At 33.4% G+C, this 26,029-nt stretch overlaps 1 protein-coding gene across 4 annotated transcripts in view; it reads left to right on the top strand.

Moving 5' to 3' along the window:
* The window catches only part of PAPOLA (poly(A) polymerase alpha), a 60,581-nt gene that overhangs the window by 14,836 nt on the left and 19,716 nt on the right, over positions 1 to 26,029 (top strand). For all 4 annotated transcript variants that reach the window (XM_087447976.1, XM_014790527.2, XM_014790526.2 and 1 more), the window contains exons 2-15: positions 1,899 to 2,072; positions 2,511 to 2,577; positions 6,333 to 6,414; positions 8,050 to 8,159; positions 8,617 to 8,670; positions 10,657 to 10,768; positions 11,452 to 11,541; positions 11,633 to 11,771; positions 13,326 to 13,398; positions 14,721 to 14,841; positions 15,787 to 15,871; positions 20,899 to 20,952; positions 21,483 to 21,602; positions 23,215 to 23,324. In XM_087447976.1, the coding sequence (XP_087304102.1) occupies positions 1,899 to 2,072; positions 2,511 to 2,577; positions 6,333 to 6,414; positions 8,050 to 8,159; positions 8,617 to 8,670; positions 10,657 to 10,768; positions 11,452 to 11,541; positions 11,633 to 11,771; positions 13,326 to 13,398; positions 14,721 to 14,841; positions 15,787 to 15,871; positions 20,899 to 20,952; positions 21,483 to 21,602; positions 23,215 to 23,324 (1,391 nt within the window). The remainder of the gene's footprint in view (positions 1 to 1,898; positions 2,073 to 2,510; positions 2,578 to 6,332; positions 6,415 to 8,049; positions 8,160 to 8,616; positions 8,671 to 10,656; positions 10,769 to 11,451; positions 11,542 to 11,632; positions 11,772 to 13,325; positions 13,399 to 14,720; positions 14,842 to 15,786; positions 15,872 to 20,898; positions 20,953 to 21,482; positions 21,603 to 23,214; positions 23,325 to 26,029) is intronic.

Genomic DNA, 26,029 nt, shown 5'->3' with positions numbered 1-26,029 from the left:
TGACTTAAAAGCTCTCCTTGCTTGAACCAAGTCTAGCTAGAATGAACTTTACGCTTGTTTTCATTCTGGCTCTACTCATGTTAAAATCATTTATTAAAGTACTTATAATTCTGGGATAATCATGAAGGGCTATATAGTTTACTTGGAGTAGCTCATATGAAGCAATGAACAATACAAGAGAATATAATTATGCCAGGATATGTGGTAGGTGTACTTTTTTTACATTTAATGCATAATTTATCTGAAATTTATTAGAGTATGGGATGAAGGAGGATTCTCAAAGGTTAGGCAGTTTTGAGGGCTACCTTTTCGATGTAAGTTTTATGGAACCTGATAACTATTTGTTGATTGACGAAAATATGTATTAACCGAGACAATATGAATGCATTTACACTTAAGTTAATTTGTATATTTTAAGCATAGGAGATGCTACATAAATTTGAAAAATAGAACATTAATGTAAGATAGTCTTCAGACGATGCTTGATGCTCATGTGGATCTCCAGCTCTGAATTAACATCATAGCCTTGTATAGCTATGCAATTTAGATTAAAGGAGTAGGAGGAAGTGATCTGATATGAATTAATTGCTGTAAGAGATAATAAATCTGATTCATGTTTATTTAGTAAATGTTAGTATAAAATCTGAATTAAAATTGAGACAATGCATAACTAGACCAGGAAACACTGACTAGGTGATATACAGCCTAGTGGCTAATTAATAAGAAGCAGTATGGGCTTCCTGGCATTCTTAGGTCTGTTGATATCAGAAGACAAAATACAAAACACAGGCCAGCAGTCACAGCGTAAACCAGAACCCAGTCAATAGGTAGTAAATGCATAATGGGACTTACTGCATAGGATTCTTGGACTTGGCACGTTATTGCTTAAGTAGATTATTGCACTTTAATTTAAAAAAGAAGAATGTATTTAGAGCTTGAACAAAAGTAGGGGGGTGTGTGTATAAAATAAACACTTAATTTCTTAAGGAAGAGAATTTTGGGGAAATAACTGATCCAGATGTTGGGTTTTTTCCTTAGCCCTTATCTGGTTTTTTATGTTATTTGAGCTGTTAGTTTTTAAATAATAATTGTGCTCCTCATCTTTAGAGTCCTTGTCTGTTGACTTATAAAGTTAATTATTTCAAGAGGGAAAGTAAAAAACAAGAATTGGTTTTACCAAAAAATAATCGAATCATATTAATTTCCTAAAGCATTTAAAGCATGCCATGCCTTTTCACCAGTTACATTAAAATCGTATTAGTTGTAAAAATCTGGAATTTCTCTTAAAATGGAAAAAACTTTTAGACTAGCATCATTGTTGAAGTATAAATCTTTTACCAGAAATCTATAACAAGCTTAGCGTAAATATAGTTCTTCTCCTCCAAGTTATGTTTGTTATGTTTCTGTTATTTGCCCTATTATCTATGAGTTTTTTTCATTGTGAGTCAGATGTTAAGTTCCATTTGGGGAGTCTCTTGCATGGGTAAAAGTTTTTTGTAGTATGTTTATCATTGCTTTAGAAATAACAATGTAACAGATTTTGGCTCCTTTTCAACAAGTAAAATTTCTCAGAAGTTCAGTGTATTCTAGATTGCATTTTCTTGAGCAGTATATTTGATCTGGATTCTTATTTCTAGTTTATTTAGATATTTAGGTAGTGGTAAAGTTAAAAAAAAATCCTTGGAGTGGGAGGTGAAATGTGTTCTTTTTGGTCACTTTTGGCTACTTTTTGTTGTAAGACAAGTAAAATGTCTTTTGAAAGTAAAGTTTTTTTGGATATGGCAGGAAATCAACTATGTTTAGAAATACATTTTCATAAAGCAGTTTTTCTAGTCATGCTGATTTGTTTCAAAGTGTAGACATTTTTTGGCAGTAATTTTATCCAATTCTGTTTGTAGTCCAGTTACAACGCAGGGATCACAACAAACACAGCCCCCACAGAAGCATTATGGCATTACCTCTCCTATCAGCTTAGCAGCCCCCAAGGAGACTGACTGCCTACTTACACAGAAACTCATTGAGACTCTGAAGCCCTTTGGGGTTTTTGAAGAGGAAGAGGAACTGCAGCGCAGGTAAGTATATACACATACCTATATATATTTTTAATTTATAATTTTTCATTAATGTAATAAACTGATTTTGAAGCATTCTCTACTCAGAAAGTCAGACTTTTTCTCCCAAATATATATGTTTCAGACAAGAGTGATACTTAGAAAAAACTTTTTTTCTACATAGAATTCTATTCCTTAATTTTGATTTTTGATGCTTTTGGTTATTATGGTACAGAATTGTCAGGAGAAAGGGGGCTGCCTTACTCAGCTAAAGGGATGCCTTACCCAGTGTAACACTGCCCACGTATAGCTAATTACTGTGTACTTTCTTTCTGATAACTTAAAAATGGGTTAAAATTTAGGAAGCCACCTGTTGAAAACTGTTTTTCATTTTAGTTGGTAATGATCTGGAATAAAAAGCAACTTTTGGTACTTGATTGATATTTGCTCTATCAACAGGATTTTAATTTTGGGAAAATTAAATAACCTGGTAAAAGAGTGGATACGAGAAATCAGTGAAAGCAAGGTAAGGTGACTTATTTGAATATGAAGTAATTTGCCAATTGAACACAGCAGTTGTCTTATATAACCTGGTCTTATTTGAGTGGATTTAGAGACTTTAATGCAGAGTCCATTTTAGACTAATGATAGCAGAATTTATAATTTGTTTTTAGTTATTTTGAGAGCAGGAAAATCTGAACTGAATTCAGTGATTTTATAAGTACTTTTTGGTTGCAGTATTTCAAAGCTGAAACTCAGTAATTACTTATATACTTCGTGGAAATAATAGATGTTTCCCTGGAAAGGTCCTTTAAAAATGTATATTAAATATCTGAGAATCTTACTAGCTTTTAAGGAATCCTACAACAATGAGCATTTTTTCCCCCACATAGTAGACTCTTAAACTGAGTATTTTTTCAGTGTTTTATAATATTCTCTGAGTTCTCAAAACTTGACTATGAAAACTCGTACACAAACTGGTGACTCCATGACTGGGCCTCTGGTAAAGGAAGTGTATCCTTTTTTTTTTTTTGAGGAAGATCAGCCCTGAGCTAACATCCGATGCCAATCCTCCTCTTTTTTGCCGAGGAAGATTGCCCCTGGGCTAACATCCATGCCCATCTTCCTCCACTTTATGTGGGATGCCACCACAGCATTGCTTGACAAGCGGTTCGTAGGTGTGCGCCCGGGATCCCAACCTACGAACCCCGGGCTGCGGCAGCGGAGCATGCGCACTTAAAACCACTGTGCCACCAGGCTGGCCCCGGAAATGTATTCTTAGAGTTAGTTGTGCATGGAATTCATTTGACCCATTTAAAAAAATTACATAAATAGTGGTAACTTTTCCAGGGGTAGCACAAAATGCATATTTAATCTATAATACAGCTGAAAAATTGATGGAAAGAGAACCAAGGGTAGAAGAAAATGTGAGAGAGGGTCTCAAAGAAAAGAGTGTTTTGGTTTTAGTCAAATTTATAATACTGTTTTCTTAAAACAGTGTATATATATTTCAAGCAACTGATTAAAACTTTAGCACCAGGAGTATTCTAAATTGGGGACTCGATGTACTACATGTTTCTCATTGATAGAGTTTCTGTTAAAAATGAGTTTTGAAAAGGAAGTTCTTTTTGAGCTGAGCAAAAGATGTCCAGGTTTAAGTATTTTTTACTCATTTATTGAATTGAGTGTTTCCTTAACCTTGTGTAGGAAACATAGCTGTGTTTGAATGGCCTTTTCTTAGATGCTTAAAACTGCAGTCAAGTGTATGAGGTCAGGAACTTAACCTTTATTCGATGTGAAAGAAGAGTGCTGTCTTACTGATAGTTTTGTTTCAGGTACTCGAGTGCCGAGTAAGCTTTTTTAACCTGTTATTCTTGATACAGTTCTTCCTCCAGGTTTTCCTGAGGGTAAGAAAAATGGTTTGGATTAGTGAAATTAATGCTAATTCCTCTGCAGATTTGTCTTTTTCTTTATAGCCTAACTGGGTAGGTAGTAAGTTGGTTAGAGAATGGGAGCAAAGAGGTTAGGCTTCACAAGTTTTGATCTTTTGTATCTGCCTTTTGTACACAGAATTTCTTCCCCAGTTTTAAGACTTGATACAGGATTTCTTTTTTTTTTAAAGATTTTATTTATTTATTTATTTTCCCCCCAAAGCCCCAGTAGATAGTTGTATGTCATAGCTGCACATCCTTCTAGTTGCTGTATGTGGGACGCGGCCTCAGCATGGCCAGAGAATCGGTGCGTCAGTGCACGCCCGGGATCCGAACCCGGGCCGCCAGCAGCGGAGTGCGTGCACTTATCCGCTAAGCCACGGGGCCGGCCCAATACAGGATTTCTTGATGTTGACACTATTGATATTTTTGGACCAGATAATTCTTTTTTAGGGGGCAGTCTTGTGCATTGTAAGATGTTAAGCAGCGTCCCTGGTAAGGTGCACTGCCCCTGCTCTCTGTCTTCCCAAATTGTGACAACCAAAAACGGCTGCAAATATTGCCATATGTTCCCTGAGGGGCAGAATCATCTCTGGTTGGAAACCACTGATTTAATATATAGTTACAATTAATTTGTAATATTTTGGGGAAAAAATTATGTAAAACATGAATTTTACTTTAGTTGTCTGGTTTGTTAGCCACCTAACATCCTGAGACATTAAAAAAAAAAAAGATTTTGCAGTTGAAAATGTTTTTCTGTGACCTGAATTAGGAAATCTTGGGTTTTTTTTTTGCTGAGGAAGATTAGCCCTGAGCTAACATCTTTACCAATCTTCCTCTATTTTGTGTGTGGGTCACTGCCACAACATGGCTTACAAATGGTGTAGGTTTGAACCCATGAACCCAGGGCCGCCGAAGCAGAGCATGCTGAATTTAACCACTATGCCACAGGGCTGGCCCCAAGAAATCTTAATTTTTGGGTTACAATTATTATAATACCTATAAACATAGTAATGTCTAGAAGTGTACTAATACAGTAGCTACTAGCTACACGTGTGGCTATTTCAATTTAAATTAACTAAAATTTAACATTCAGTGCCTTAGCCATGTTAACTACATTTCAAGTGCTTACTAGTGAAGTGTAGCTAGTGGCTACTACGTTGGATAGTTCTGTTAGAGAGGGCTCATCCAAAAGATTCGTGTGTTTTACTAGAGATGTCCGCAGATCTTTGTTCTTGGGTAGTTTCTTCCTAACTTTCTTTGTAGGCCTATTTCTGCACACGTCTTTGGCTTAATTTAAATAACTAGTCCAATTTTGCAAGTGAGTTTTTTAAACATCTAAATGTAGGAAGACAAAGGCTTTGCCTACTTTTAAAAAATGTAATATTACACATATACATTGTCTATTTTATACAAGTGATGATTAAACGTGTCCTTATGAAACAAGGGAGTCCTTGAATCTTGACAATTTATTTCTAGAGTGTTTGGAGTATGAAGTAACACTTCATTTATGTCATTTTTTGGGGTGGAGAGGAGTGGTCTTTTTTATGTTCTGGTATTGAATAAGACTTTACTATACTGAAGAATTAGAAGGTAAAGAGAAACATTGACCTAGCACACATTAGAATTGTTTTTTGTTTGGACAGATGTCATCCTTACCACCAGCGCTATTAAGTACTCACCATATTACTTTATAGTAGTGCCAAGGTCGGGGGATGATTTCTAAATGCTTTCCTCTCTCCTGCTTCCTGGTGTTTCTGCTCTAAGAAACCATCGTAAGTTTAGTTCTGTTCAAAATCTTCCCATCAAAGCCTTTAGGAAATCTAAAAAATTAAACTATTATGTAGCAGTGTTGGCCTTAAAGTCACTTTTGATATGATAAAATTATACTCGGAGGTACTATGGGATGTTTGGTATAATCATTGCATGTAATCATTGAATATAATCTTTTAAGCAATGAGAATATGTTTTCGTTATACTGTAACATTCATGATTTATGCAGTGTCTTTATCATGAATAAAATCTTTGATTCTAAAATTGTTCCTGTAGAATCATATGATCTCCTCTACCTTAGTTTTTTTTATAGCAGTTTCCAAAAATGTGGCAAAATTCTAAAGTAGTATTGGTATTCACTAAAGAACACTCATTAAAAGTTGAAAATTGCTTGAATTTCAAATTAGGTCGATCTATAAAGGCCTGGTATTTTGTAGAGCTTAATGGAGTTTGTTTACCCTATGTACAAACTTGCACTGAAATCTTACTTGGGTTTTTTTTTAATATATATTGTTATTTGAAATAGTTTCCTTTGTGCTTTACTGGCAAAATAGCCATTTTTTGTTTGCTTCAACAGAATCTTCCACAATCTGTAATTGAAAATGTTGGAGGAAAAATTTTTACGTTTGGATCTTACAGATTAGGAGTACATACAAAAGGTAAGTATTATTTTAATTATCTTGAGAAAGAATCCTTTTTTTTTTGTTTTTAAATTATAATAACACATCCGTCTCAGTTACTTGTGGTGTATTGTACAGCTTAGGTTTTCATGGAAGAGAGAGTAGTACTTCAAGGAGCCTAAATTTGGTAAGAAGAAAGATATGAAATGATGCCTTCTATACCTGCACTGTCCAAAGCAGAATTAAGTAAAATTAAAAATTCAGTTCCTCAGTAGAAATAGCCACATTTTAAGTGTTGAAGAGCCACATATGGCTAGTGGTTCTCGTATTGGAAAGTGTAGATACAGAACATTTTTCCCGTTGGAGAGTTATTTTGGACAGTGCTGCTCTCTATCATTTCTTTTGCCTGAAGAATATCAGTCTGGAAATCAGAAGAAAAATGAATTAAAGCTTTTTTTGTTTTTTAAAAAAACCCTGTGGATTTTCATTTCCCTGTACTATTATAGTTAAGCAAAAAACAAACCAAAAAAATGTGTATCTGTAGCCATTGATAATCACTGTCAGTATTTTCTTATTTATACTTGTAGTTTTTTTCTGTATGCAAATAAATACACATTAAAAACATTATCATGGCAGAGAACATTTATTGAGCTCTTTCTTTTTACTGAGCTAATTAAAGCTTTTGGTCTTCGTTATCTTATTTATTCCTCAGTACTCTTATTCTCATGTAACAGATAGGAATCTGAGACTAAAGGGCAATAAAGCTTGAACAGTTTCTCCCAGCCATCTCTTGGCAGAACTAAGATTCTAACTTGGGCAGTCTGAGACTGGACTCTTAACCATTAACCACTGGCCTCTATGTTAAAAATACCTGGCAGTGTAGTGTTCTCCTTGTTCGGGCTTCTTTCCTTCTCCCCATCTCCCACTACTCTGTGCCGTTAGTAGTGCATTTGCTTTTGAAGCATCTTGTGCACTGTGTGCTCTTCTTGCCCTTCGTGAGTATGATAAATAAACAGCCGTCAGAGTATTGCCTTGGCTATTGAGTCTTTTAGGAATATGACTGTGTTGACCTGATTCAACATTGATCTCTCCCTCTTATGATCTAAATTATTGATTTGAATAATCTTTTTTGTGTTTTCCCTGTGTACTCAGTGGCCTGCTATCAAGCACTAAATTAATAACAGATATCTTACCATGATCTGCCTCTTTGGATTCTTGCCAATGGTCCTTCTTGAAGTTTATTCTGTAGGTCTCATTTAGGGGCCAGATAGGAGCCTAAAAGCACCAGTCACGTAATGTATAGAAGACAGCCGTATTTTTTTTTGTTTCACTAATGAGTATGGCTGTGACTAATGACGTAAGATGTTGGGTGTATTCTTTAATAATTCTCTCTCTTTACCATAAAAGCCCTATCTGAGTCACCTTTCTTTGACTCCCAGTTCACCTGGGCCACTACAAATAGAGGGCGCTGCAGGAAAAAACATATCCCATCAATTAGGATTATATTTTTCTGATACTGACTAGTAATTTTTTTAAAGGAGAGGGGTGCATTTTTAGAGGCTCACCAGTATAATGTTAACAGATTCTCAGTATCAATTACTGCCATGATAAGATGCAAAATAAATAATTTTCTTGTAATAGTAATTAGTGGTTGATGGGCTTAATTTTTTTTAGGTGCCGATATTGATGCGTTGTGTGTTGCACCAAGACATGTTGATCGAAGTGACTTTTTCACCTCATTCTATGATAAGTTGAAATTACAGGAAGAAGTAAAAGATTTAAGAGTGCGTAAATGTTTGGGATGAAAGGGGAGGAGTTATAAAACTTAGTTCAATCAATTGAGTGAATTCAATGGTATAGCCATCCTTTATTGAACTCTTGCAATTTGCCAGACACTTTTAAGTGCTTAATGTGTATGCTTGCATTTTAGTCTTTACAACAAGCTTAAAAACAGAAATCTGGAATCTTGTGTACAGAGTAGGAAATGAAGCAAACAAAATAAAAAGCAATTTGGCCATGATCACATATCTGAGTGGCAGAAATCAAGGTTTTGAACCTAGGTTTGTCTGATTCGAGAGCCTAGTGTCTTAAAGCTAGTTGCTGAAAACCTTGTCTATGTCAGGTATTATGCTAAATTGTGTTTAAACAATTTGAAGTATCACATTCATTTAAAAGTACTAAAACTAGTATAGGTCTAATGTGTAGTTTCAGAGTCACTGAGCTTGTTTAATTTTCTTACAGGCTGTTGAAGAGGCATTTGTACCAGTTATTAAACTGTGTTTTGATGGGATAGAGGTAAGGTGTAGTTCAAATAGACAGTTATTGCTATGTGTAATTTTGATTGATGTAGGTTAAAAACTTGATTTATTTTAAAGTTTTATAATTAGTAAGTTAGTATGATATTAATAAAAATAAAGTTTTTTTAATGGAAGTTACTAACTGTTCTTTGTAGAATGTACTATCTTTAGTCTTTTTCAAAAGAGCCTAGTGAAATTAGGAGCTAAAATATAGACAGAGGTAATGAAACATTGACTGTAATATACTGCTGCAAAGCAGTTCACTTGGTAGTTTTCCATTATGCAAATTTTTATACTTTTAGTCTTTTTAAGGAATGAGCACAATATATTTTTGCAAATAGAACTTTGCTTTTACTTCATTTAAATTAAATATTTAAGAAGTGAGAAAATTGTGACTTGATATTATATATGCTGAAATATTTTCTGATGGGGAGGATTTATGAGCTCAAATTCTGGAGATGATATGCATTTCTCTTTGCTGCTTTCAACATCTGTAGTGAAAGTAGTTGGAACAAAGCTGACATTGAAGCAACTTTAGTTATTTGTTATGGTACTTCTGCTGTACATAATGGTGCTGGAAAGTCACTGATAGTGATAGTGAAGATTATGAAATTTTGGAAACTAGAAGAATAATACTTCATCGTTTTCAAAAAAGGTGGTTTCTATACTTGCTGTGTAAGATGCCCAACCTTATCTTCTTTGAAAAGTTGAATGACTGACCTTAATAATAAGACATAATATGTTAAATTTAGTAAAGGATTATCAAGTTCAGGTAGTTTTGGTTTACTGTCAATGTTTAAATAAATATAACACAATCTATAATGTAAAAGTAATGCCCCATTGTCCCAAAAAGAACATGACCAACAAAGGGGAGGTTTTTTGTGTGTGTGGGAGACCCAGCACAATTGTGTAAACTTTTCAGGATGGAGATGAAAGTCATATGGTTACTTGAAATATTTAATATGTTAGTTTTCTATCTTTACATTGTATATAAAATAATATTTAGGGAATGTCTTTCCATTTCAACATTTTGCAGAATAATTTTATCCTAACTTTTTTTTAATGTTGGTATCATCTGAGTTGCTTTTTGAGATACCTGTTTTTGTGAGCATATAATCTTTATTTCTGTCTAAATTAAGGGAGATCGGTTTGGATCTGTTTTATTGAAAAATTTATGCTGCAAGTACTTATTTGTATAAGTGTACATTTATTTCTATCCTGTAGGTGCATTATTAAATTATTTTTCATAATAAGCTCTTAAAATACTGCTTTTTAATGTGATCTTATAAAAGGCTTGTTTCTAGCAGCATCCAAAGTTTTAGAACCATGAAATCAGACCTCAGGAATAATTATCAAATCTGCCAAGTTTCTTTCTCTCTCACCTTTTGTTGGAGGAAAAAAAAAAAAAAACCAGAGAAATTTGTTAGTTGCATTCTATAAGCCTTCAAAATTTGCCACTGTTTGTTTTTGTTTTGTTTCTATTTAGTCAAAACTGAGGTGGAGAAACAGACTGTAATATTATAGATAAATAAGTTCTTAAATATAAGGAGCTCCCTTTTTACTGACAGGTATATTTGGGCTAAATATGAGGATATTGGCCTTATATTTGGGCACCTTTTAGTATATAATCAATTCACAGTTCATGTAGATGGAGAACTAAACAGTTAATTTTAAGTAATCTAGTATGTGCATTTAGCAAACTTAGTAAATCCAGTAGATGCATTTAATAAACTTAGTAATAAGTATAATTAAAATGAGAAGTAGGTATTTATACAAGTTCTGTTTCATATTACCATCTTTTAACATTATCTGATTAAAATACCTGTGATATGAATTAATATTATTTGGACTTTGGAGACATTGTCATGTTCATAATTGATGAGAAGATCCTGGCTTTAAGGAGTATTGAGTGTTTTCTTTTTTAAAGAAATGCCTTAAAAATAGTTTGACAGCTATGGAATGTTAAGTTTTGTTTTTGTTTTAGATTGATATTTTATTTGCAAGATTAGCACTGCAGACTATTCCAGAAGACTTGGACTTAAGAGATGACAGTCTGCTTAAAAATTTAGATATAAGATGCATAAGAAGTCTTAACGGTATGTCAAAACCTACTTCCTTTTGCATAGTAGCAGTTTTTGTCAAATATGAAATATTTTTTAACTCAAGTATTGTAATGAAGCTTTTTATAGCCATATTGTTTATCCATAGTGAGTCAAATAAAATGTGCTTTACTTAATAGACTGCAAGGGGTATCTGGTAATTTATTTTACTCATTGGTATCTTGCACTGTTATTTCTTTTCTTCCTGGGACATTTAAAAAGTAACATTTGTACTCTATTGCTAGCGATTTAGGTTTCACTGTGTAACCCTAATTAATTTTGATTCTGATATCTTTTGTTATGTTTTCAGCTATTGTGTTTAAAACGGTTACTTTTGAACACTTTTGTGTTAGCATTGCTAGTTACCATGCTCTTAAAGAACAATTTTTGAAAACTTAAGTGGATCAAACCCTCCTCAGTATATCTGGACGGGAAGAAGTTTTAATTATGGGTTGAAAGTTTGAGATCAGGCAGATTACAGTTAGATTCTTTGGTTTAGGATAATGCTTATGATAGGAGATAAAAGTTCTAGACTTTTTGTCTCTTTATTGCGTTAACATTACTGATTCTACCAAATAAGTTTTTATTTGATTTGACATCAATCTCAGATAATTTAAAAGAAATATTATCATTAAACTTTTGATGATTTAATGTTCTGTTTTTTCACTCCTATTAATCAGGTTGCAGGGTAACCGATGAAATTTTACATCTAGTACCAAACATTGACAACTTCAGGTTAACTCTGAGAGCTATCAAACTGTGGGCCAAACGTGAGTTCAGAATTTGTTGGCTAGCTTATTAAAAATGTTTAAAACTTTTGTTCAGCACTAACTATTCTTTTTGCTTTTCCCTTATCAACAGGCCACAACATCTATTCCAATATATTAGGTTTCCTCGGTGGTGTTTCCTGGGCTATGCTAGTAGCAAGAACTTGCCAGCTTTATCCAAATGCAATAGCATCAACTCTTGTACATAAATTTTTCTTGGTATTTTCTAAATGGTATGTGTTTAGATTATATTAAAATAAAATTGATTGTAGACACTGAAGTTTAGTCTTATTTCTATGACATTTCTGCAGCTGGTTTCAGATTCAAATTTTAGTTCATGATGTAGCCATTTAGGTAGCCTTGGGGGAGATCATGTTGTATATAAAATGGCAAATCTAAATTCCATTCCTTTTCCCTAGCTTTCCCAGGGTAGTAAGGCAGATGCTATTTGTACTTCATGTGTAAATTTACTCTCTAAATAAACTCTGATTTTTAGCTGTAATGTCTGCTAAAATCCAATGAATTGATAGGTTGGGATATCAATTACTTTGGATAAAACTTATATACCACGTCTTTTACTCTTTGAATTCTTCTAAATCTATAGGCCTTTAGTTTCTTGTGATTGTTTTTTGCTTTCACCTGCCCATTTATTTTTGGTAAAATATTAAAGATGTAAATATATATAGAAAGCTTTTAATAACAACTGTAAGTACTTAAAAAAAGCAATTATCAATTCCTTTTAGATTAGTTGTTAACCCAGGAGAGATTTTTTTAAGCTCCCTCATTTCAGCATGTTCACATTGGTCAACCAGTATTTCTTTTAAGAAAAGTAAGATAAAAGATTATTACCAGTTTTTAGTTGCTTTGGCCCAAAAGGTTAGGGTTCTTGGTTTTTAATCAAATTGTTCTTAGATCTGTCTTCCCTCCCTATTCCTGCCAGCCCCTGTACCGCCTCCCTCTGAAAAAAGAGTTCTTTTCTAGTCATTTTATAAAAATCAGAGTTATTGGAGACAAATATATAATTTAGAACTGTGCCACACTTTTCAATACACGTTTTGTTATTTATGAATTTGATAGCACTTAAACATATATAATCAGGTTTGATGACATTTACTAAAGAATGTCAGAATTTCTTTTAATGCTACACATACATAGCAAATAATATTTTTGAGAAGCTAACCTTGATATTAGGGATAGCATATGTTTTCCAGTTTTTAATCTCTTCCATAAAGGACTGAAGTAGCTAACTCAAGAATGCGTCTTGAGAACAATGTGTTCATGTCACCAAGTTTTATTACACAGATTCATGTTATAACCCTTAAGTCATGAGATAGAGAAAAATTTTCCTAATCAATTTTTATAATTATTCATACTCCTTTGCCTATAATGAGTTATCTTTTTCATCCTTACTTGTCTTTGGATGGAGCTAGTATAAAGAAGGGATTTTTGTCTTTCAAGAGAGATTTATCCTGTTCAAGGTTGAGGTGAACACATCAGATGTGTTGAGATGGTACTTTTTTTATTTAAATAGTACTTTTTCAGTTCTTTGAGAGGCAGAGTTTGACTTCAGTCTTAGAAAGCTAACAAATGGTTCAAGTGAATTTCATAGTTAGAGGAAAAGTATTTCGAGTAGTCTAACGTTGACATTGAGGAATAAAAGATTATGTATACCAAGAGGGCAAAATGAATGAAGAAGGATCACATTCACAAATGCTGTATGTTTAACAAGATACGTTTAGATGGTGATATCCAATAGTCTTATCAAGTGCTACAATCTTTTTAAACAGGGAATGGCCAAATCCAGTGCTATTGAAACAGCCTGAAGAATGCAATCTTAATTTGCCTGTATGGGACCCAAGGGTTAGTGTACTATTTTTTCCCCTACAAATTCACTCTGTGCAATAACAAGTAAAAATCATCTGCATAAACTTCAGGGAGACTTCCCATTCCTTTTCCATATGAGTGGACATGTCCTTACACTTTCTTTTAGATAACTTCAATTATAATTTTCCTCTGATGTGAGAAATATAATTATGTACCCTGTAAACTACATTTAATTGTACATAGTTTATAATATCAAGTTCACTAACATTTTAATTTATTCTATATAGAACCTTGTAAGTCAAAGTTGTGTGGGCATTTGTGCTTAAAAAAAAATAAAAAGATACTAAAAATCCCTGTATTTTTTCATTTGATCTAAATATTCTGTTAAAATTGAGTTGTTGTAGCAGAATTGTTGGTTAATGTTTATCTGTGGCAGATAACTTCTAAGTAATATCACTTTAATTACTATGATGTAATTGTAAAAATTGGTTTGGATATTTCAGATTACAAAAACATGGTTGGGCTAAAGAAGAGCTTCCGTCCTGCTTCTTGGGAAGTTACGACCTGTACTGCTTACTCAATTTAAATGTTAACAAACATGTGCTTTATTAACTGATAAAAGAAGTTTAAGTTTGAATAAGGCTTTCTAGGTTTATACAATTCTATTTTTCTACATTAATTTACTATCTTACTGCAATATCAGAAATATTGTCAGTTTTAAGTTCTGTTAATTACATCAAGCTATATATTTTCAAATTTTCCAAACCTCAAGGCATTTAATTTTGGAGGTACGTCAGTTTACAATTTTCTTCATGGAAATATGCCGCTTATTAGTATATGGATTAAGATAAAGTTGTTAAATCATTATGGCTTAAAATGATACCAACATGGTTAATGTAGTTTCACCAAGTGTTAGCTTATATTCCTCATAAGTTAAGAGTATATTAAAAACTGTTGCCATCTTGTTTAGCATTTGTTTTACACAGAACATATTGTAGTATGACATTTCTCAAAAGTGTAGTTGTGGGTGCATTCCCATTTCTGTTGTTGAAAAAAGAAAAACTAAACATCAATAGATGCCCAAGCAGAACCTCATGTTTGACAGGCACACTATTTCTAGTAAGGTTGCCAAAATAGTCATGCCCATATGATTGAAACAAATCATTAGTTTAGACCAAATCTCTGATTTTATAAAGAATTCCTATAAAAACAATGTCTCCTTACATGGTTTTTCTTTCTCAACTCCAGCTATGAATGAAATAAAATTTAATCATTGGTTCGGTTTAACAAGGGGTAAAAAGTCCAAGTATCTGTTGCATATGTACTTGAAGAAACTGATTGGCTGTTGTTGTATGTAGGTAAACCCCAGTGATAGGTACCATCTTATGCCTATAATTACACCAGCATACCCACAACAGAACTCCACGTACAATGTGTCCGTTTCAACACGGATGGTCATGGTTGAGGAGTTTAAACAAGGTAAGTGTTTATCCTTATGCTCTCCTTTATACACGAAGGATTTACATACCATTGTAGACTCAGTGGTCGGGTATGCAATTTAAATTGAGGAAAACATTCACTGAAGTGTATTTTGGTGTTTATTTGTTCATTACAGTATATGTTTGAGAATTGACTTGAAAAACTCAGTTTAATTCCTTTTAGGCCATTTATTTTTGATTATATGTTGCAAGATTAACCAGTATTTATAGCCATATTCTTAAGCGTTTATGGGTGGGTTAAATGCTATACTATTGCCGTGTAAAATTTTAAATGATACCATAGTTTGTCTCCACTGGGTGATGTGAGAGATGCTTTTAGCACTCCGTATACTTGGAAAGAGCTTTCAATAGGATTGGGGCCAAATTGCTCATTATTTTGGAAGAACCTCTAAGCTTTTCTGAATCCCAGTAGCACTCTTAATTTGAAGGTGTACCTATTGCCAGTCTTTGAGGAAAGTAGCTGGAACAGGATTGTTTGGTTTGACTGACACCAGTCAAATAGAACCAGCCCTACAACTACCAGCTGCAAGCTCAGAAGTGTAAAATTCTTTTCTGTGGTCTAAAGAGGCTGTTCATGGGAAGATATTGCTCTCCTTTTAGAAAGGCAAGAAACAAAGCTTATGGGAAATTTTTCTTTCTCCAGTAACTACAGTGCTTCAGTTTTTGGAGAGAGCCATTCTATGAGCATGGCATTTTAGAGTAATGGTAATTTACCAGAAACTGGCTCCCAAAAAATCCTCCACCTTTTTGAAAAGTGTGTATGTATGTAAGAATCTTTATGTTCTAAAGTCATAGACTAAAATTGCTGTTTGATAAAATTATGACTTTAGGATTGTAGTGAATGCATGTGGTTATGTTTAAGATCTTTAAAATTCTAGATTGTTAGACTGAAGCATGCAAACATTTTAATATGTTTTTAATTTAGGTCTTGCTATCACAGATGAAATTTTGCTGAGTAAGGCAGAGTGGTCCAAACTTTTTGAAGCTCCAAACTTCTTTCAAAAGTACAAGTATGTATTTTAAGGCATGTCGGACATGTTGCTCTCTTAAGTTATGGTTTAATGGTAGCATATTTGACATCTCTTGCTAGACTAATGTAGTTTTGAATTTTCCTTTAGACATCTTCTATAGAAATTTTCTTCCTGTCACAACGGGTATACTGTTTTTAGTAAACCTCTTATTTTTTCCTTGTCATGGTGAAGTGTAGCCCCTACAGTTTTGCTGCCTGATGTAACCCAACTCCTACTACATTTGTGGCAACATCAGTTCTGTAGGCATATGTTAGTCGTCACTCAAGTCTCAGTCTGTATACCTTGGCAAAGGAGTGAACTGTTAAAATCTGTAGTTAATATTCTCTCTTAAGAAACTAAGTAGCCAGTTCCAGAAACTCATCATTAAGATTCTCTATAACATAGGCAAAGCTAATAAAATGTCACTATATAGTCAGAAAATGTTTTCAGTAGTACAGCACACTATTGGCCTACTAGTTCCCCCTAATGTTAGTGAAGCTCCTTCAAATATTTCTACAAATAATTTTCTTGGAATCTTAAGTGGGTATAATATTTTTTACCTATGGTTTTAATATAATCGTTTAATACCTTAGTACAGGTTAAAATCCTGATTGTGTTGGTTTTGATGAAAATTGTAAGTTATAATAAATCTTACTTTTTAAAAAAATGGACTTGCACTTTTATTTGCCCTGAGCTGAAAACTTGCCAAAGTCCCACTTTAAATTTTTTTTCTATAACGCTTGAAACTTTCCTGACCATTTGATCTTGTGTTGGATTGTGTTTTGTAATAATCTAAGCAAGATTGCTTTATGCTATTTCCCCAATTAAAAACAAGAATGATGACCCTCATGATGTCTCTGTGTTTTGTTTCTGTATCTTTTGCATGAAAAAGCAATAATGGAGCCAGCTTAATTGTTGTGTTCTGGGCACACTGCGTTGTCAGTAAAAATTTAAGTAGCCTAACATTGAATGTTCTTGTTTATTACTTATTATTCCCCATAAGTTGTGCTTTTCCATTTGGTGGATAATTTTTCTTTATTTATTTTAACCAGTGTTGAGGAGGTACTTTTGAATATTTAAACTTATAAATAAACATGTATTCTGAAACTTTAAAAACTACAACATAAAAGAGTACATAATTAATTACTTGTAAGGAGAATAATAAATAAATTAGCCTTGTAGAAAAGTATCAGTATTGGTTAATCCCTGAGAATCAAAGATGATGCTAGATTCGTTTTTCCTGTCTCACTTCCTTATAGGAGTAAGAGGTGGATAGAATGAAGTTATTGACAGTACCTACCTAAGTGGCTTCCTTACTTTAAGAAAGATTACTGTTGAAATTGAACTAACCTTGTAGTGTCGTTCATTTGAATAAATTTGCATAACAACCCTCCAAGGTTTTTTTTTTTTTTTAAGCTTGCTTAAATCTTCTTTTAAAACTTAGGTTATTCTTCAATCTATGCCAAATGGTACCTGTAAGGTCTACAATTGACTGATTAAAAGATTATAGATTACTATATTTACTGAATTCTCTTGAAACAATCAAATCATTTTAGCTTATCAAAAATGACTTTATTTAAACATAATTAGATATAAGGATATAGCAACAAGTAGAGAAAATTATATCAGGAAAATTTAAATTTTAGCTGTGAGTCCTGAGAAAACAGATTTGAAAACATGACAACAATGGGCTAATTTTATCTATTCCAAATTCTATTTATATTTTTTAACTTTTCTCCAGAAATTTCCCTCTTTAAGATATACAGTGATTACTACATTAGACGTTAGAGGTATTCACAGATTTGAATTTTTCTTTTAGCATATATGAAATACCCCAAAGATTGGCTGTACAACTGAATTGAAATTCTTAGTTTTTCCTTGTGTTAGAGTTGGTTAAGCCTTATTTGCAGTATTGCTATTTGTTATGTATAGGATTTTAAATCATGTGTAATATAACTAACTGCCTGCCATTCTTGGAAGGGAGGGAACCATGGAGGAAATTTCATTTGTCTTAAAGAGCAGACAAATCATCTTCCAAGAAGATATCAATGTTCCTTGCGAAAAAGGGGTAACATTGCTTTGTGAAATTTCAAATAGTTCTAAGAAAATATTTTTCATGTTTTTCCTTTATGATAATCAAGTTGATACTTAAGTAGCTAGCAATAAAACAGATCATTATTGACATAAGAAATGTGAATACTTATTTCAGGTGTTCCATTTTACTAGGAAACAAGGAAGGAAGGATTTTAGGAAAAAAGCCAGAATGTTCTCTTAACTCTTGGTCCTGAGTTACTTAAAGATGGAATTATAAGGAGTTTTGTCTAAGGAATAATAGATTTTTCAGTGCACATATCTGAACTATGATCAGTGCAGGTAGAATATTAATGTGATGAAATGGCCAGGAAACCTACTTACAGAATGCTTTTTTTTTGGGTAAATAGTTATTAGGCAGTAATAGCAACTAAATTAAGTGTTCTTAGGAGGTTTTAAATAGGTTTTAATTCATTTGGAGTACATTTTTGTAGTTAAATTTTTTATTGGAAATTCGTAATCTTTAAATTTGGGGAAAAGATAATCACAGTCGCATTAAGACTTCGTAGTGTCTCGTGAAGGCATTTGAGCATCTTAATCACGATAGTGGCAGTGTGCAATAGGGGATCATGCTTTTTTTGGAATAGCAACAAAATAAATATAGTCTAAATTTAGAAATACTTTTACTTGGCCTCTATGCTCTGGTAGGGATCTTAGGAATTGAATACCAGTTCTGGTTTTTAAAACTTAACAAAGTGAGTTGGAATTTTATTTTCAGTTTCCTAGATGGATGAATCTTTGTTTTGTAAACAAATTCCTAATGGCAGGTTATTTCTATTAAACTTAATGATTGTATTTTATATCTCCCACTTCAGATTTGCTTAAATGGGAAAATGTGGCTGAGTAAAGGACATTTAACTTCAGTATAAATACTTGTTAGAGTTGTTTAACTCTTTGAGCTATATTTAAACAAATGCCTTTTTGTGTAAACAGTGTACAGAGTAGATATCCCCCCCCCCGCCATTTCAGTAAGTACCAAAGTTGAACTCTTTAAGCCTCAAAACTTTAAACTTTGAATTGCCAACAAAATTATGTTCAAATGGATTGTATATTTTGCTTTTGAATATAGAGAACATTGTACATCGTTTAAACTTTTGTTGACGACTCAGGTGGTCGAGTGAATATCCATTTTAATAGTGTGGTAAAAGAGTGATTTAGAGACTCAGGGAGTTTTGTCCCTACCCTAGGTGAACCCAGACAACTTTGCTTTTTTTTTGAGTTTTTGTGCGCATGCTTGCTTTTTATACTTTTGTTGTCTCCTGTTATGTTATACTTTTGTCAGAGAGCTCTTCTCCCATCTCCCTTTCTGTTCTTTTTTGGATATCTGTTGTTTCTTGTTTGAAAATCCATTTTTAATCTTCCAGAGAACTGGAGATCAGGTTACTGAGCTTGTTAGGATTTTGTTTAAGAGCATTTAGGGCTCTGGGCGTGAGTTCTCTATACATAAAATGTATGAGTTTTTAGTGCTTTTATGTGACTTTTATTGCATTTTATTTATTTGGACCATCTGTGTGTGTTCTGTATATTTGGTTTGCTCCAAATAATGCTGAACAAATTAAACTGGTAAAGGAAGTATTGGTCTGTATGGATCTGGTCTGCATATTCATTAGTATCTCTACTTGTTTCATATTTATATATAGTACCTCTGTTACCTTAAGTTTATAAACAGTTGAAGTTAACTCATTTGAACTTCACAATTCCTCTGCCAGCAAGACAGGTGTTGTCCCATTACAGATGATGTGCATAAGTCTTAGACCTGGATTACATAGCTATGAAGAATCAGAACTATTTTTCAAATACTTTGTGAGCATAAATAATCAAATGGACTCTTCTAAAAGAGAATATGGTTAAAAAATGCTTAAACTTGCCAAATCTTAAGTATCCCTCTCCTAAATGTCCTTCTTTCTTTCTGTTTGGCTAATTTGAACTAGGGTTAGTAGTTTTTTTTCTGGGTCTAGGTAGACATTTGATTTTTAGCCAGAAGCCTCATTTGTAAAATGTGAAAGATAACATCATAAAGGTTTCAGCTTTTAAAAGAGTAAAGTAATTTTAAATTTTTGGTCATACTCTGACTTTCCAAACTAGTATCTATACTAGATAATGATGTCAGTTTGCTTTTTGAGTTCAAGTTTCTGGTGAGAAGTGTGGCTTCTAGCACCTCTAAAATGGATTCTGTAGAAGAGTATATTGGATTGAACTTCTTTAGTCTTATGAAATTGAATTATATGAATTATACTTTAGTTGTAAATAGTTCATTTTAAAAAGGCTTAAAATAGGTATTTGGTCATGATGGTATTTTCTGAAATGAAAACTTGTCTTTTCTCTAATTTGAATGGAATTGGAGTCTGCATGGAAGTCAGGTTTCTTTATTGCATCTCACAAGTGATGTCTGCTTCTCTGTAGAAATTTATACTTTTCCTTGAAAAAAATCATGAGGCCATCTTTAGCATTCAGTTTAATTTTTGCTACCTTTTAATTTGAATTAAAAAACGTGATGTGTTTAATATTTTTGAAGTTACTGATGTCAATGTGTGTATTTAGTTCTGTTTTTGTGGTCAAAGCCTTGGTGCTTTATTTCTATTAAAAATTTTGTTTTAGGAAATTATATTTTAGTGAGCAGCTCTTTAATTTTATGGGTAAAGCACTCCACCGGAGTTATTGAACCAAATTATCAGTTAAGGTTTATTCAGTGTTCTTGAATTAAGCTGCTTTGTAGGTAATTATTCATAAAATCACTATCTTTTTCAGAAGAATTAAACTTGCCAGTAGTTAGGAACTGTGGAATTTAGCTTTTATGATTTTATGTGCCTGTGGAAATTGCAATTCCCCCTGCTCAGTTGATGCTGATCTGTCACAAAGCTTATTACATTATGGTATTAATATCCAGCACAAAGCACTTAAATAAAATAAATAGCATGTTGTCTTTATCTTCAAAGGCATTATATTGTACTTCTAGCAAGTGCACCAACAGAAAAACAACGCCTAGAATGGTGAGTATAAGATTAGCCTTTACAGAAAAAGCAAACTTAAAAATGAGTCAGATAGACACAGAACACAGTAGGAGATGGGAGGAAGTTTTTAAAATATCTGGTTTGGTTTTATTCAAATAAGTGGAGCTTTACTACTTGTAATAGAAGTATAGGAATTTTGGGATCCATATATAACTTTTTTTTTTGTTTGCCTTACAGAGATCCATGTATCATTTTCTAACTATATTTAAAGTGCTTTGTTTTAGCTTACTGATTGTTTTTTTCTTTAAATATTTGTGAAGATGTCTTTTGTAACCTTCCTCCTTTGAAATGTGACTTGATTCTCTTCTCCCTCAGTTTTTCTTCAATATTTTTGGGTAGAGCGTAAGGCTTGGTTTTATCTATGGAGGTTCAGAGAGTTGAACTGCCCTCATGTGTGTTTAAGTATGATCTTCATATTACTGCTTTACGTAAACATTTGATTTTGTGCTTTTTATTTTATTTTTAAAATTAACCAGAATTTTCATTAATACTAAGTGACATTTGTTCAGGGTGGGCTTGGTGGAATCAAAAATCCGAATCCTGGTTGGAAGTTTGGAGAAGAATGAATTTATTACACTGGCTCATGTGAATCCCCAGTCATTTCCAGCACCCAAAGAAAATCCTGACAAGTAAGCAATCTTCTAATTTAATCTAATTTTTTCTTCCCCTTTTCAACTTGTACTCATAGAAGCTCTTATAGGCAATTTTTAATAACTAGAGTCACTATGCTATTGATTACATATGGCTCAAAACCAATTTGAGATTTATAATTTAGGGTTTCCTGATCAGAAATACTGAAGAGAAAGACTATTTCTTGAGAAAAATCACCACTGAAATAGTTTTTTCTGATAATAGTCTGTAATGTTGAGGTGCTTGTTAACTAATTAGAGTTCAAATCCTGCAGGTCTGCCCTTTAGCACTTCTTAACATTCCTTTTTTCTCTTCTGTTTAGTACAGTGGTTATCAGAATAGCTCCTATATCAAATATCAGTCTTTGATTCTCATCTTAATTTTTAAAAAAGAGAACATAACTTTGGTTTGACCTTGCAAAAATATGGTTTATGATGGATTCTGGAACATTGAGAAGATATATTAAAAGCAGGCTCGCTTTCTCCTTTTAAGGGTTTTTATAGGTCAATTTCTGGTTTTCTTGTTGCTGTGTTATTACTTATATGAGATTCTGTTTTGCCGATACTTTGTTGCATTTGGAGGGTGAGGGGAGTTTTAGTAATGAGCTTTAAAAATAAAGTAGCATTGGGGCCAGCCTGGTGGCATAGTGGTTAAGTTCAGCACACTCTGCTTCATCGGCATGGGTTTGTGGGTTCGGATCCTGGGCGTGGACCTACACCGCTCATCAAGCCATGCTGTGGCGGTGACCCACATAGAAAATAGAGGAAGATGGGCACAGATGTTAGCTCAGGGCCAGTCTTCCTCAAGCAAAAAGAGGAAGATTGGTAACAGGTGTTAGCTCAGGGTCAATCTTCCTCACCAAAAAAACCCTTAAAAACAACAAAGTAGCATTAAGGAAAGATTGAAAAATATCGGTGAATGATCGTTTAAGATGGTGCTATAATAGCATAACTGTTATTCTTAGTTTATATAAATTTCCTTTTTCAGTCATGTAAGAGTTATTTGAGCTTTTTACAATTTTTTGTTGCTGCAATCTTAATTATTCAAAGACTGTATAAATTATTCAAAAGACTGTATGATCCATTCAGTAGATATATCTAGTAGTATGGTTAAATGTTGATAAGTAGCTTAGTCACCCTTTGCTCCTGTTATGCTGTAGCCAAATATCTGTTCATGCAACCTTTTCAATTGAGTTTTACAAGTTTAAGGAATATAAAGCTCTAGTTAAATTTTTGTATCTAGAATAGTCTTTTTTGTTTCAGACTTCTGTAAAAGGTGTTACTCCTTTTCCTTCATTAGTTTGAACATAATTTTTCTTTGTTTGCGGTGCCTTTTGTACTTTAGGATCATCATTAAGAACATTGGCTGTCAGTGCGTAGATAATAAGAGTATATTTGTCCTAGAACTCTGATTGTTTATGTAGTAATAGGAAAATAGATGACAGATGTTGGAGGAGGACTTTGATTTTTCATGGAGTTTGGGTTTAGAACTTAGTTTGCTTATACATTTGTATTCCAAGTTTTTCCACATATATCAGGTTGTTAACCACTTTGATACCTATATTTTCGTGAAATCCTGATAAACTATAGTAATACTCTTCTTACTTTGCAGGGAAGAATTTCGCACGATGTGGGTGATTGGGTTAGTGTTTAAGAAAACAGAAAACTCTGAAAATCTCAGTGTTGATCTCACCTATGATATTCAGTCTTTCACAGATACAGGTATATTTCTACTTGTATAATCAAAACATGTACTTGCATGTTTGAATTTGTCTTCGTGTATACCATAGTGATATTTGCATTAACTGTTAAAATACTTGGGAATATTGAACAATGATCATCAAAATAATCTTAATGTTTTTGGATTAGTTGTTAGCTTCAGTAATGTCTAATATATAAATGACTTTTTTCTATTGTGATAGACCTAAATTTAAGTAGAACCATTTTAAATTTGATTTGTCCACAATTACTTATGAAATTAGAAACCACCTGAATATTTGATTGTCTGAAAGACTTCAGTCTATGTCTGACTGCTTTAATAATCTTGAACCTTAAAAATTTATGAAGCTAAACTTCAAGTGACTTGAGGAAATTTACCTCTATGTCTAATGTAGACTCGTGTTAATTCATGTGTAGAGAATAGGATGATTAGAGCTACATTTCAGATTGACCCATACGCTGAGATATCAAGTAGTATGGTTTAACTAAGGACAGAAGCTGAGGCTATATATAGATGCACAACTTTTGAAGGGAATGGTGAATATGCATAGGGACAATGATGAAAGTGCATCTTCTTTAGGGACTAATTCTTTTTCTTTCAAACATCTCTCCTTTTCCTTCCATTTAAAAAATGTTAGTGTGTGTCATTTTCACCTGTCCACAGTAAGGGTTTTTCCCCTGAGGACATTTCAGATTTAACATTAAAATTTTTTTGCCTCCTTGGAAAAGAGGAGACAAAAATTTGTACACTTTTTTAAAAATTGTACACTTTTTTAAAAAGTCAGTATCATACACTAACTGTAAAGGAGAAATAAAAGAAAAAGATGTATTTCAATATGTAAATGCTCAGGTACAATGACTAGAAGACATACTTAAAAGTAGTCAGGTGGTTGTACTTACATGGAGAATCACTAGCAGTGTGACATCTGTGAATTCCTACTGATGTAGCTGTTATCTTTGTGATTCAGAGACTATTAGCGTCATTGCCACTGGTGACATGATAGAAGTTAAAAGTTGCAAATAAAACAAAAGGTGATCTCTTGATAATACATGGTAGTTGCATTCCTAGAAAATTGAGATTAAAAACACTTGATGTTTTTTGTAAAATTGAGTGGAGTTCTTGGCTCAAATAATTGATAAGTAGTTTTTTCATCTTCAGGAATCTAAGTAGGACATTGGACAGTTCATTCTTCATTTTGAGGAACTGTCCACGTTGAAGGATATTTAGTGTCCCTAGCAAGTAGTAACCCTTAATCATTGTGACAACAAAAACACTCATACAGATTTTTTAGGATGTGATTTGGAGGATGATAACTCTACCTGCGGAACACCACAGAAGTGATTTTTTTCCACAGTAAAAATTCTGATGTCAACCTAAACTATTTATGAACTAACAAATCACGTAACGATACTTGGAAAATTTGTTTTGTACATTGCATCCAAGTTGAGCTGTTTATAAAAGATTGTTCTAATGAGGCATCAAGCTTTTCAAGGAACTTTTAGGTATTTTGGAAAGGAAATATTTAGTTCTCCTGTATTTTGAAACATTTTAATGGAATACTTTGTGGGATTTTCTAATAAAACAAATTTAACATGCTCAGAACTCAAATTCTTACCCCCAATCTCCTCCAACTTCTCTTCAAATCTTTTTTTATCTCAGTTGTTGGCAAATATATCCTTGTAGTTGTTCAAGCTAGAAATCTTGCAGTCCTCCTTGATTCTTGTTTTTTTCTGTACTTGATATTAATCTATTATCAAGTCTTTTTGCCTCTACTTTCAGAATACATTGAGATTCCTGCTCCTTATTGCTGTTTCTACCGCTCTAACCCTAGTCCAAGCCACTTATCACTGCTCTGTTGGATTACTGCCATTGCTGTAGTTTCCCTGCTTTGCCCTTGCCCACCTTCATCTATTTTCAGTCAGCATCCAAAATGATATTAAGCCAAATGATGTCTAGCCTGCTTAAAACCAATAATGGCTACCCATTTCACTCAAAATACAAGTCCAAGTCCTTACTCTGGTTTGCAATCCTTTACCTGGTCTGGCCTTCTCATTATGTTTCTGACCTCGTTTTCTGTTATAAGTTCAGAATCCTTTACCCATGTGTCTTGGGGCCAGAAAAGTAATAAAGTTAGTAAGTAATATTCCCACTGGGGCCTGGAGCAGCATTTGGTAGTCAAAGACAGTAACATTTCTGCAGAGAACTGTTTGATACTCACATTAAGCAGAGATAGAGGCCAAATAGCCACAAATAGTTCAGATCAGGGTTTGTTGTCAGATGAGTTTTGGTGCCAATTTCAGGAAAAACAACTGTGTTGGGAGTTTTTGGGATTTTAGAATTACTGATAAGAGATTATGGATCTCTACTTTCCCTCCTCCCCAGTGGCCTTTTTGTTGTTCTTCAAACATTCTAGGCATGCTGTTTGCTCAGGACATTTTGTCCTTGATGTTTGCTCTTCCTGGAATGCTATTCCACCAGGTACTCTCAGCTCACTTCCTCACTTTCATTTAAGTCTCCACGCACGTGTTATCTCAGTTTCCAGGCTGAGCTTCCTATCTTCTTCCCTACTCAATTTTTCTCCATAGCGCTTACCACCATCTGATGTGAAATACATTTTACTTAATTTTTTTTCTGTTTATTATATTATCCCTGTTAAAATGTAGACTTTGGGAGGGGCCGGCCCCGTGGTGTAGCAGTTAAGTGCACG

The sequence above is a fragment of the Ceratotherium simum genome, chromosome 24 (genome assembly GCF_057802395.1).
Source record: "Ceratotherium simum simum isolate JZ-2026a chromosome 24, ASM5780239v1, whole genome shotgun sequence".
NCBI lineage: Eukaryota > Metazoa > Chordata > Mammalia > Perissodactyla > Rhinocerotidae > Ceratotherium > Ceratotherium simum.
This window is presented reverse-complemented; position numbering and strand designations above follow the sequence as displayed.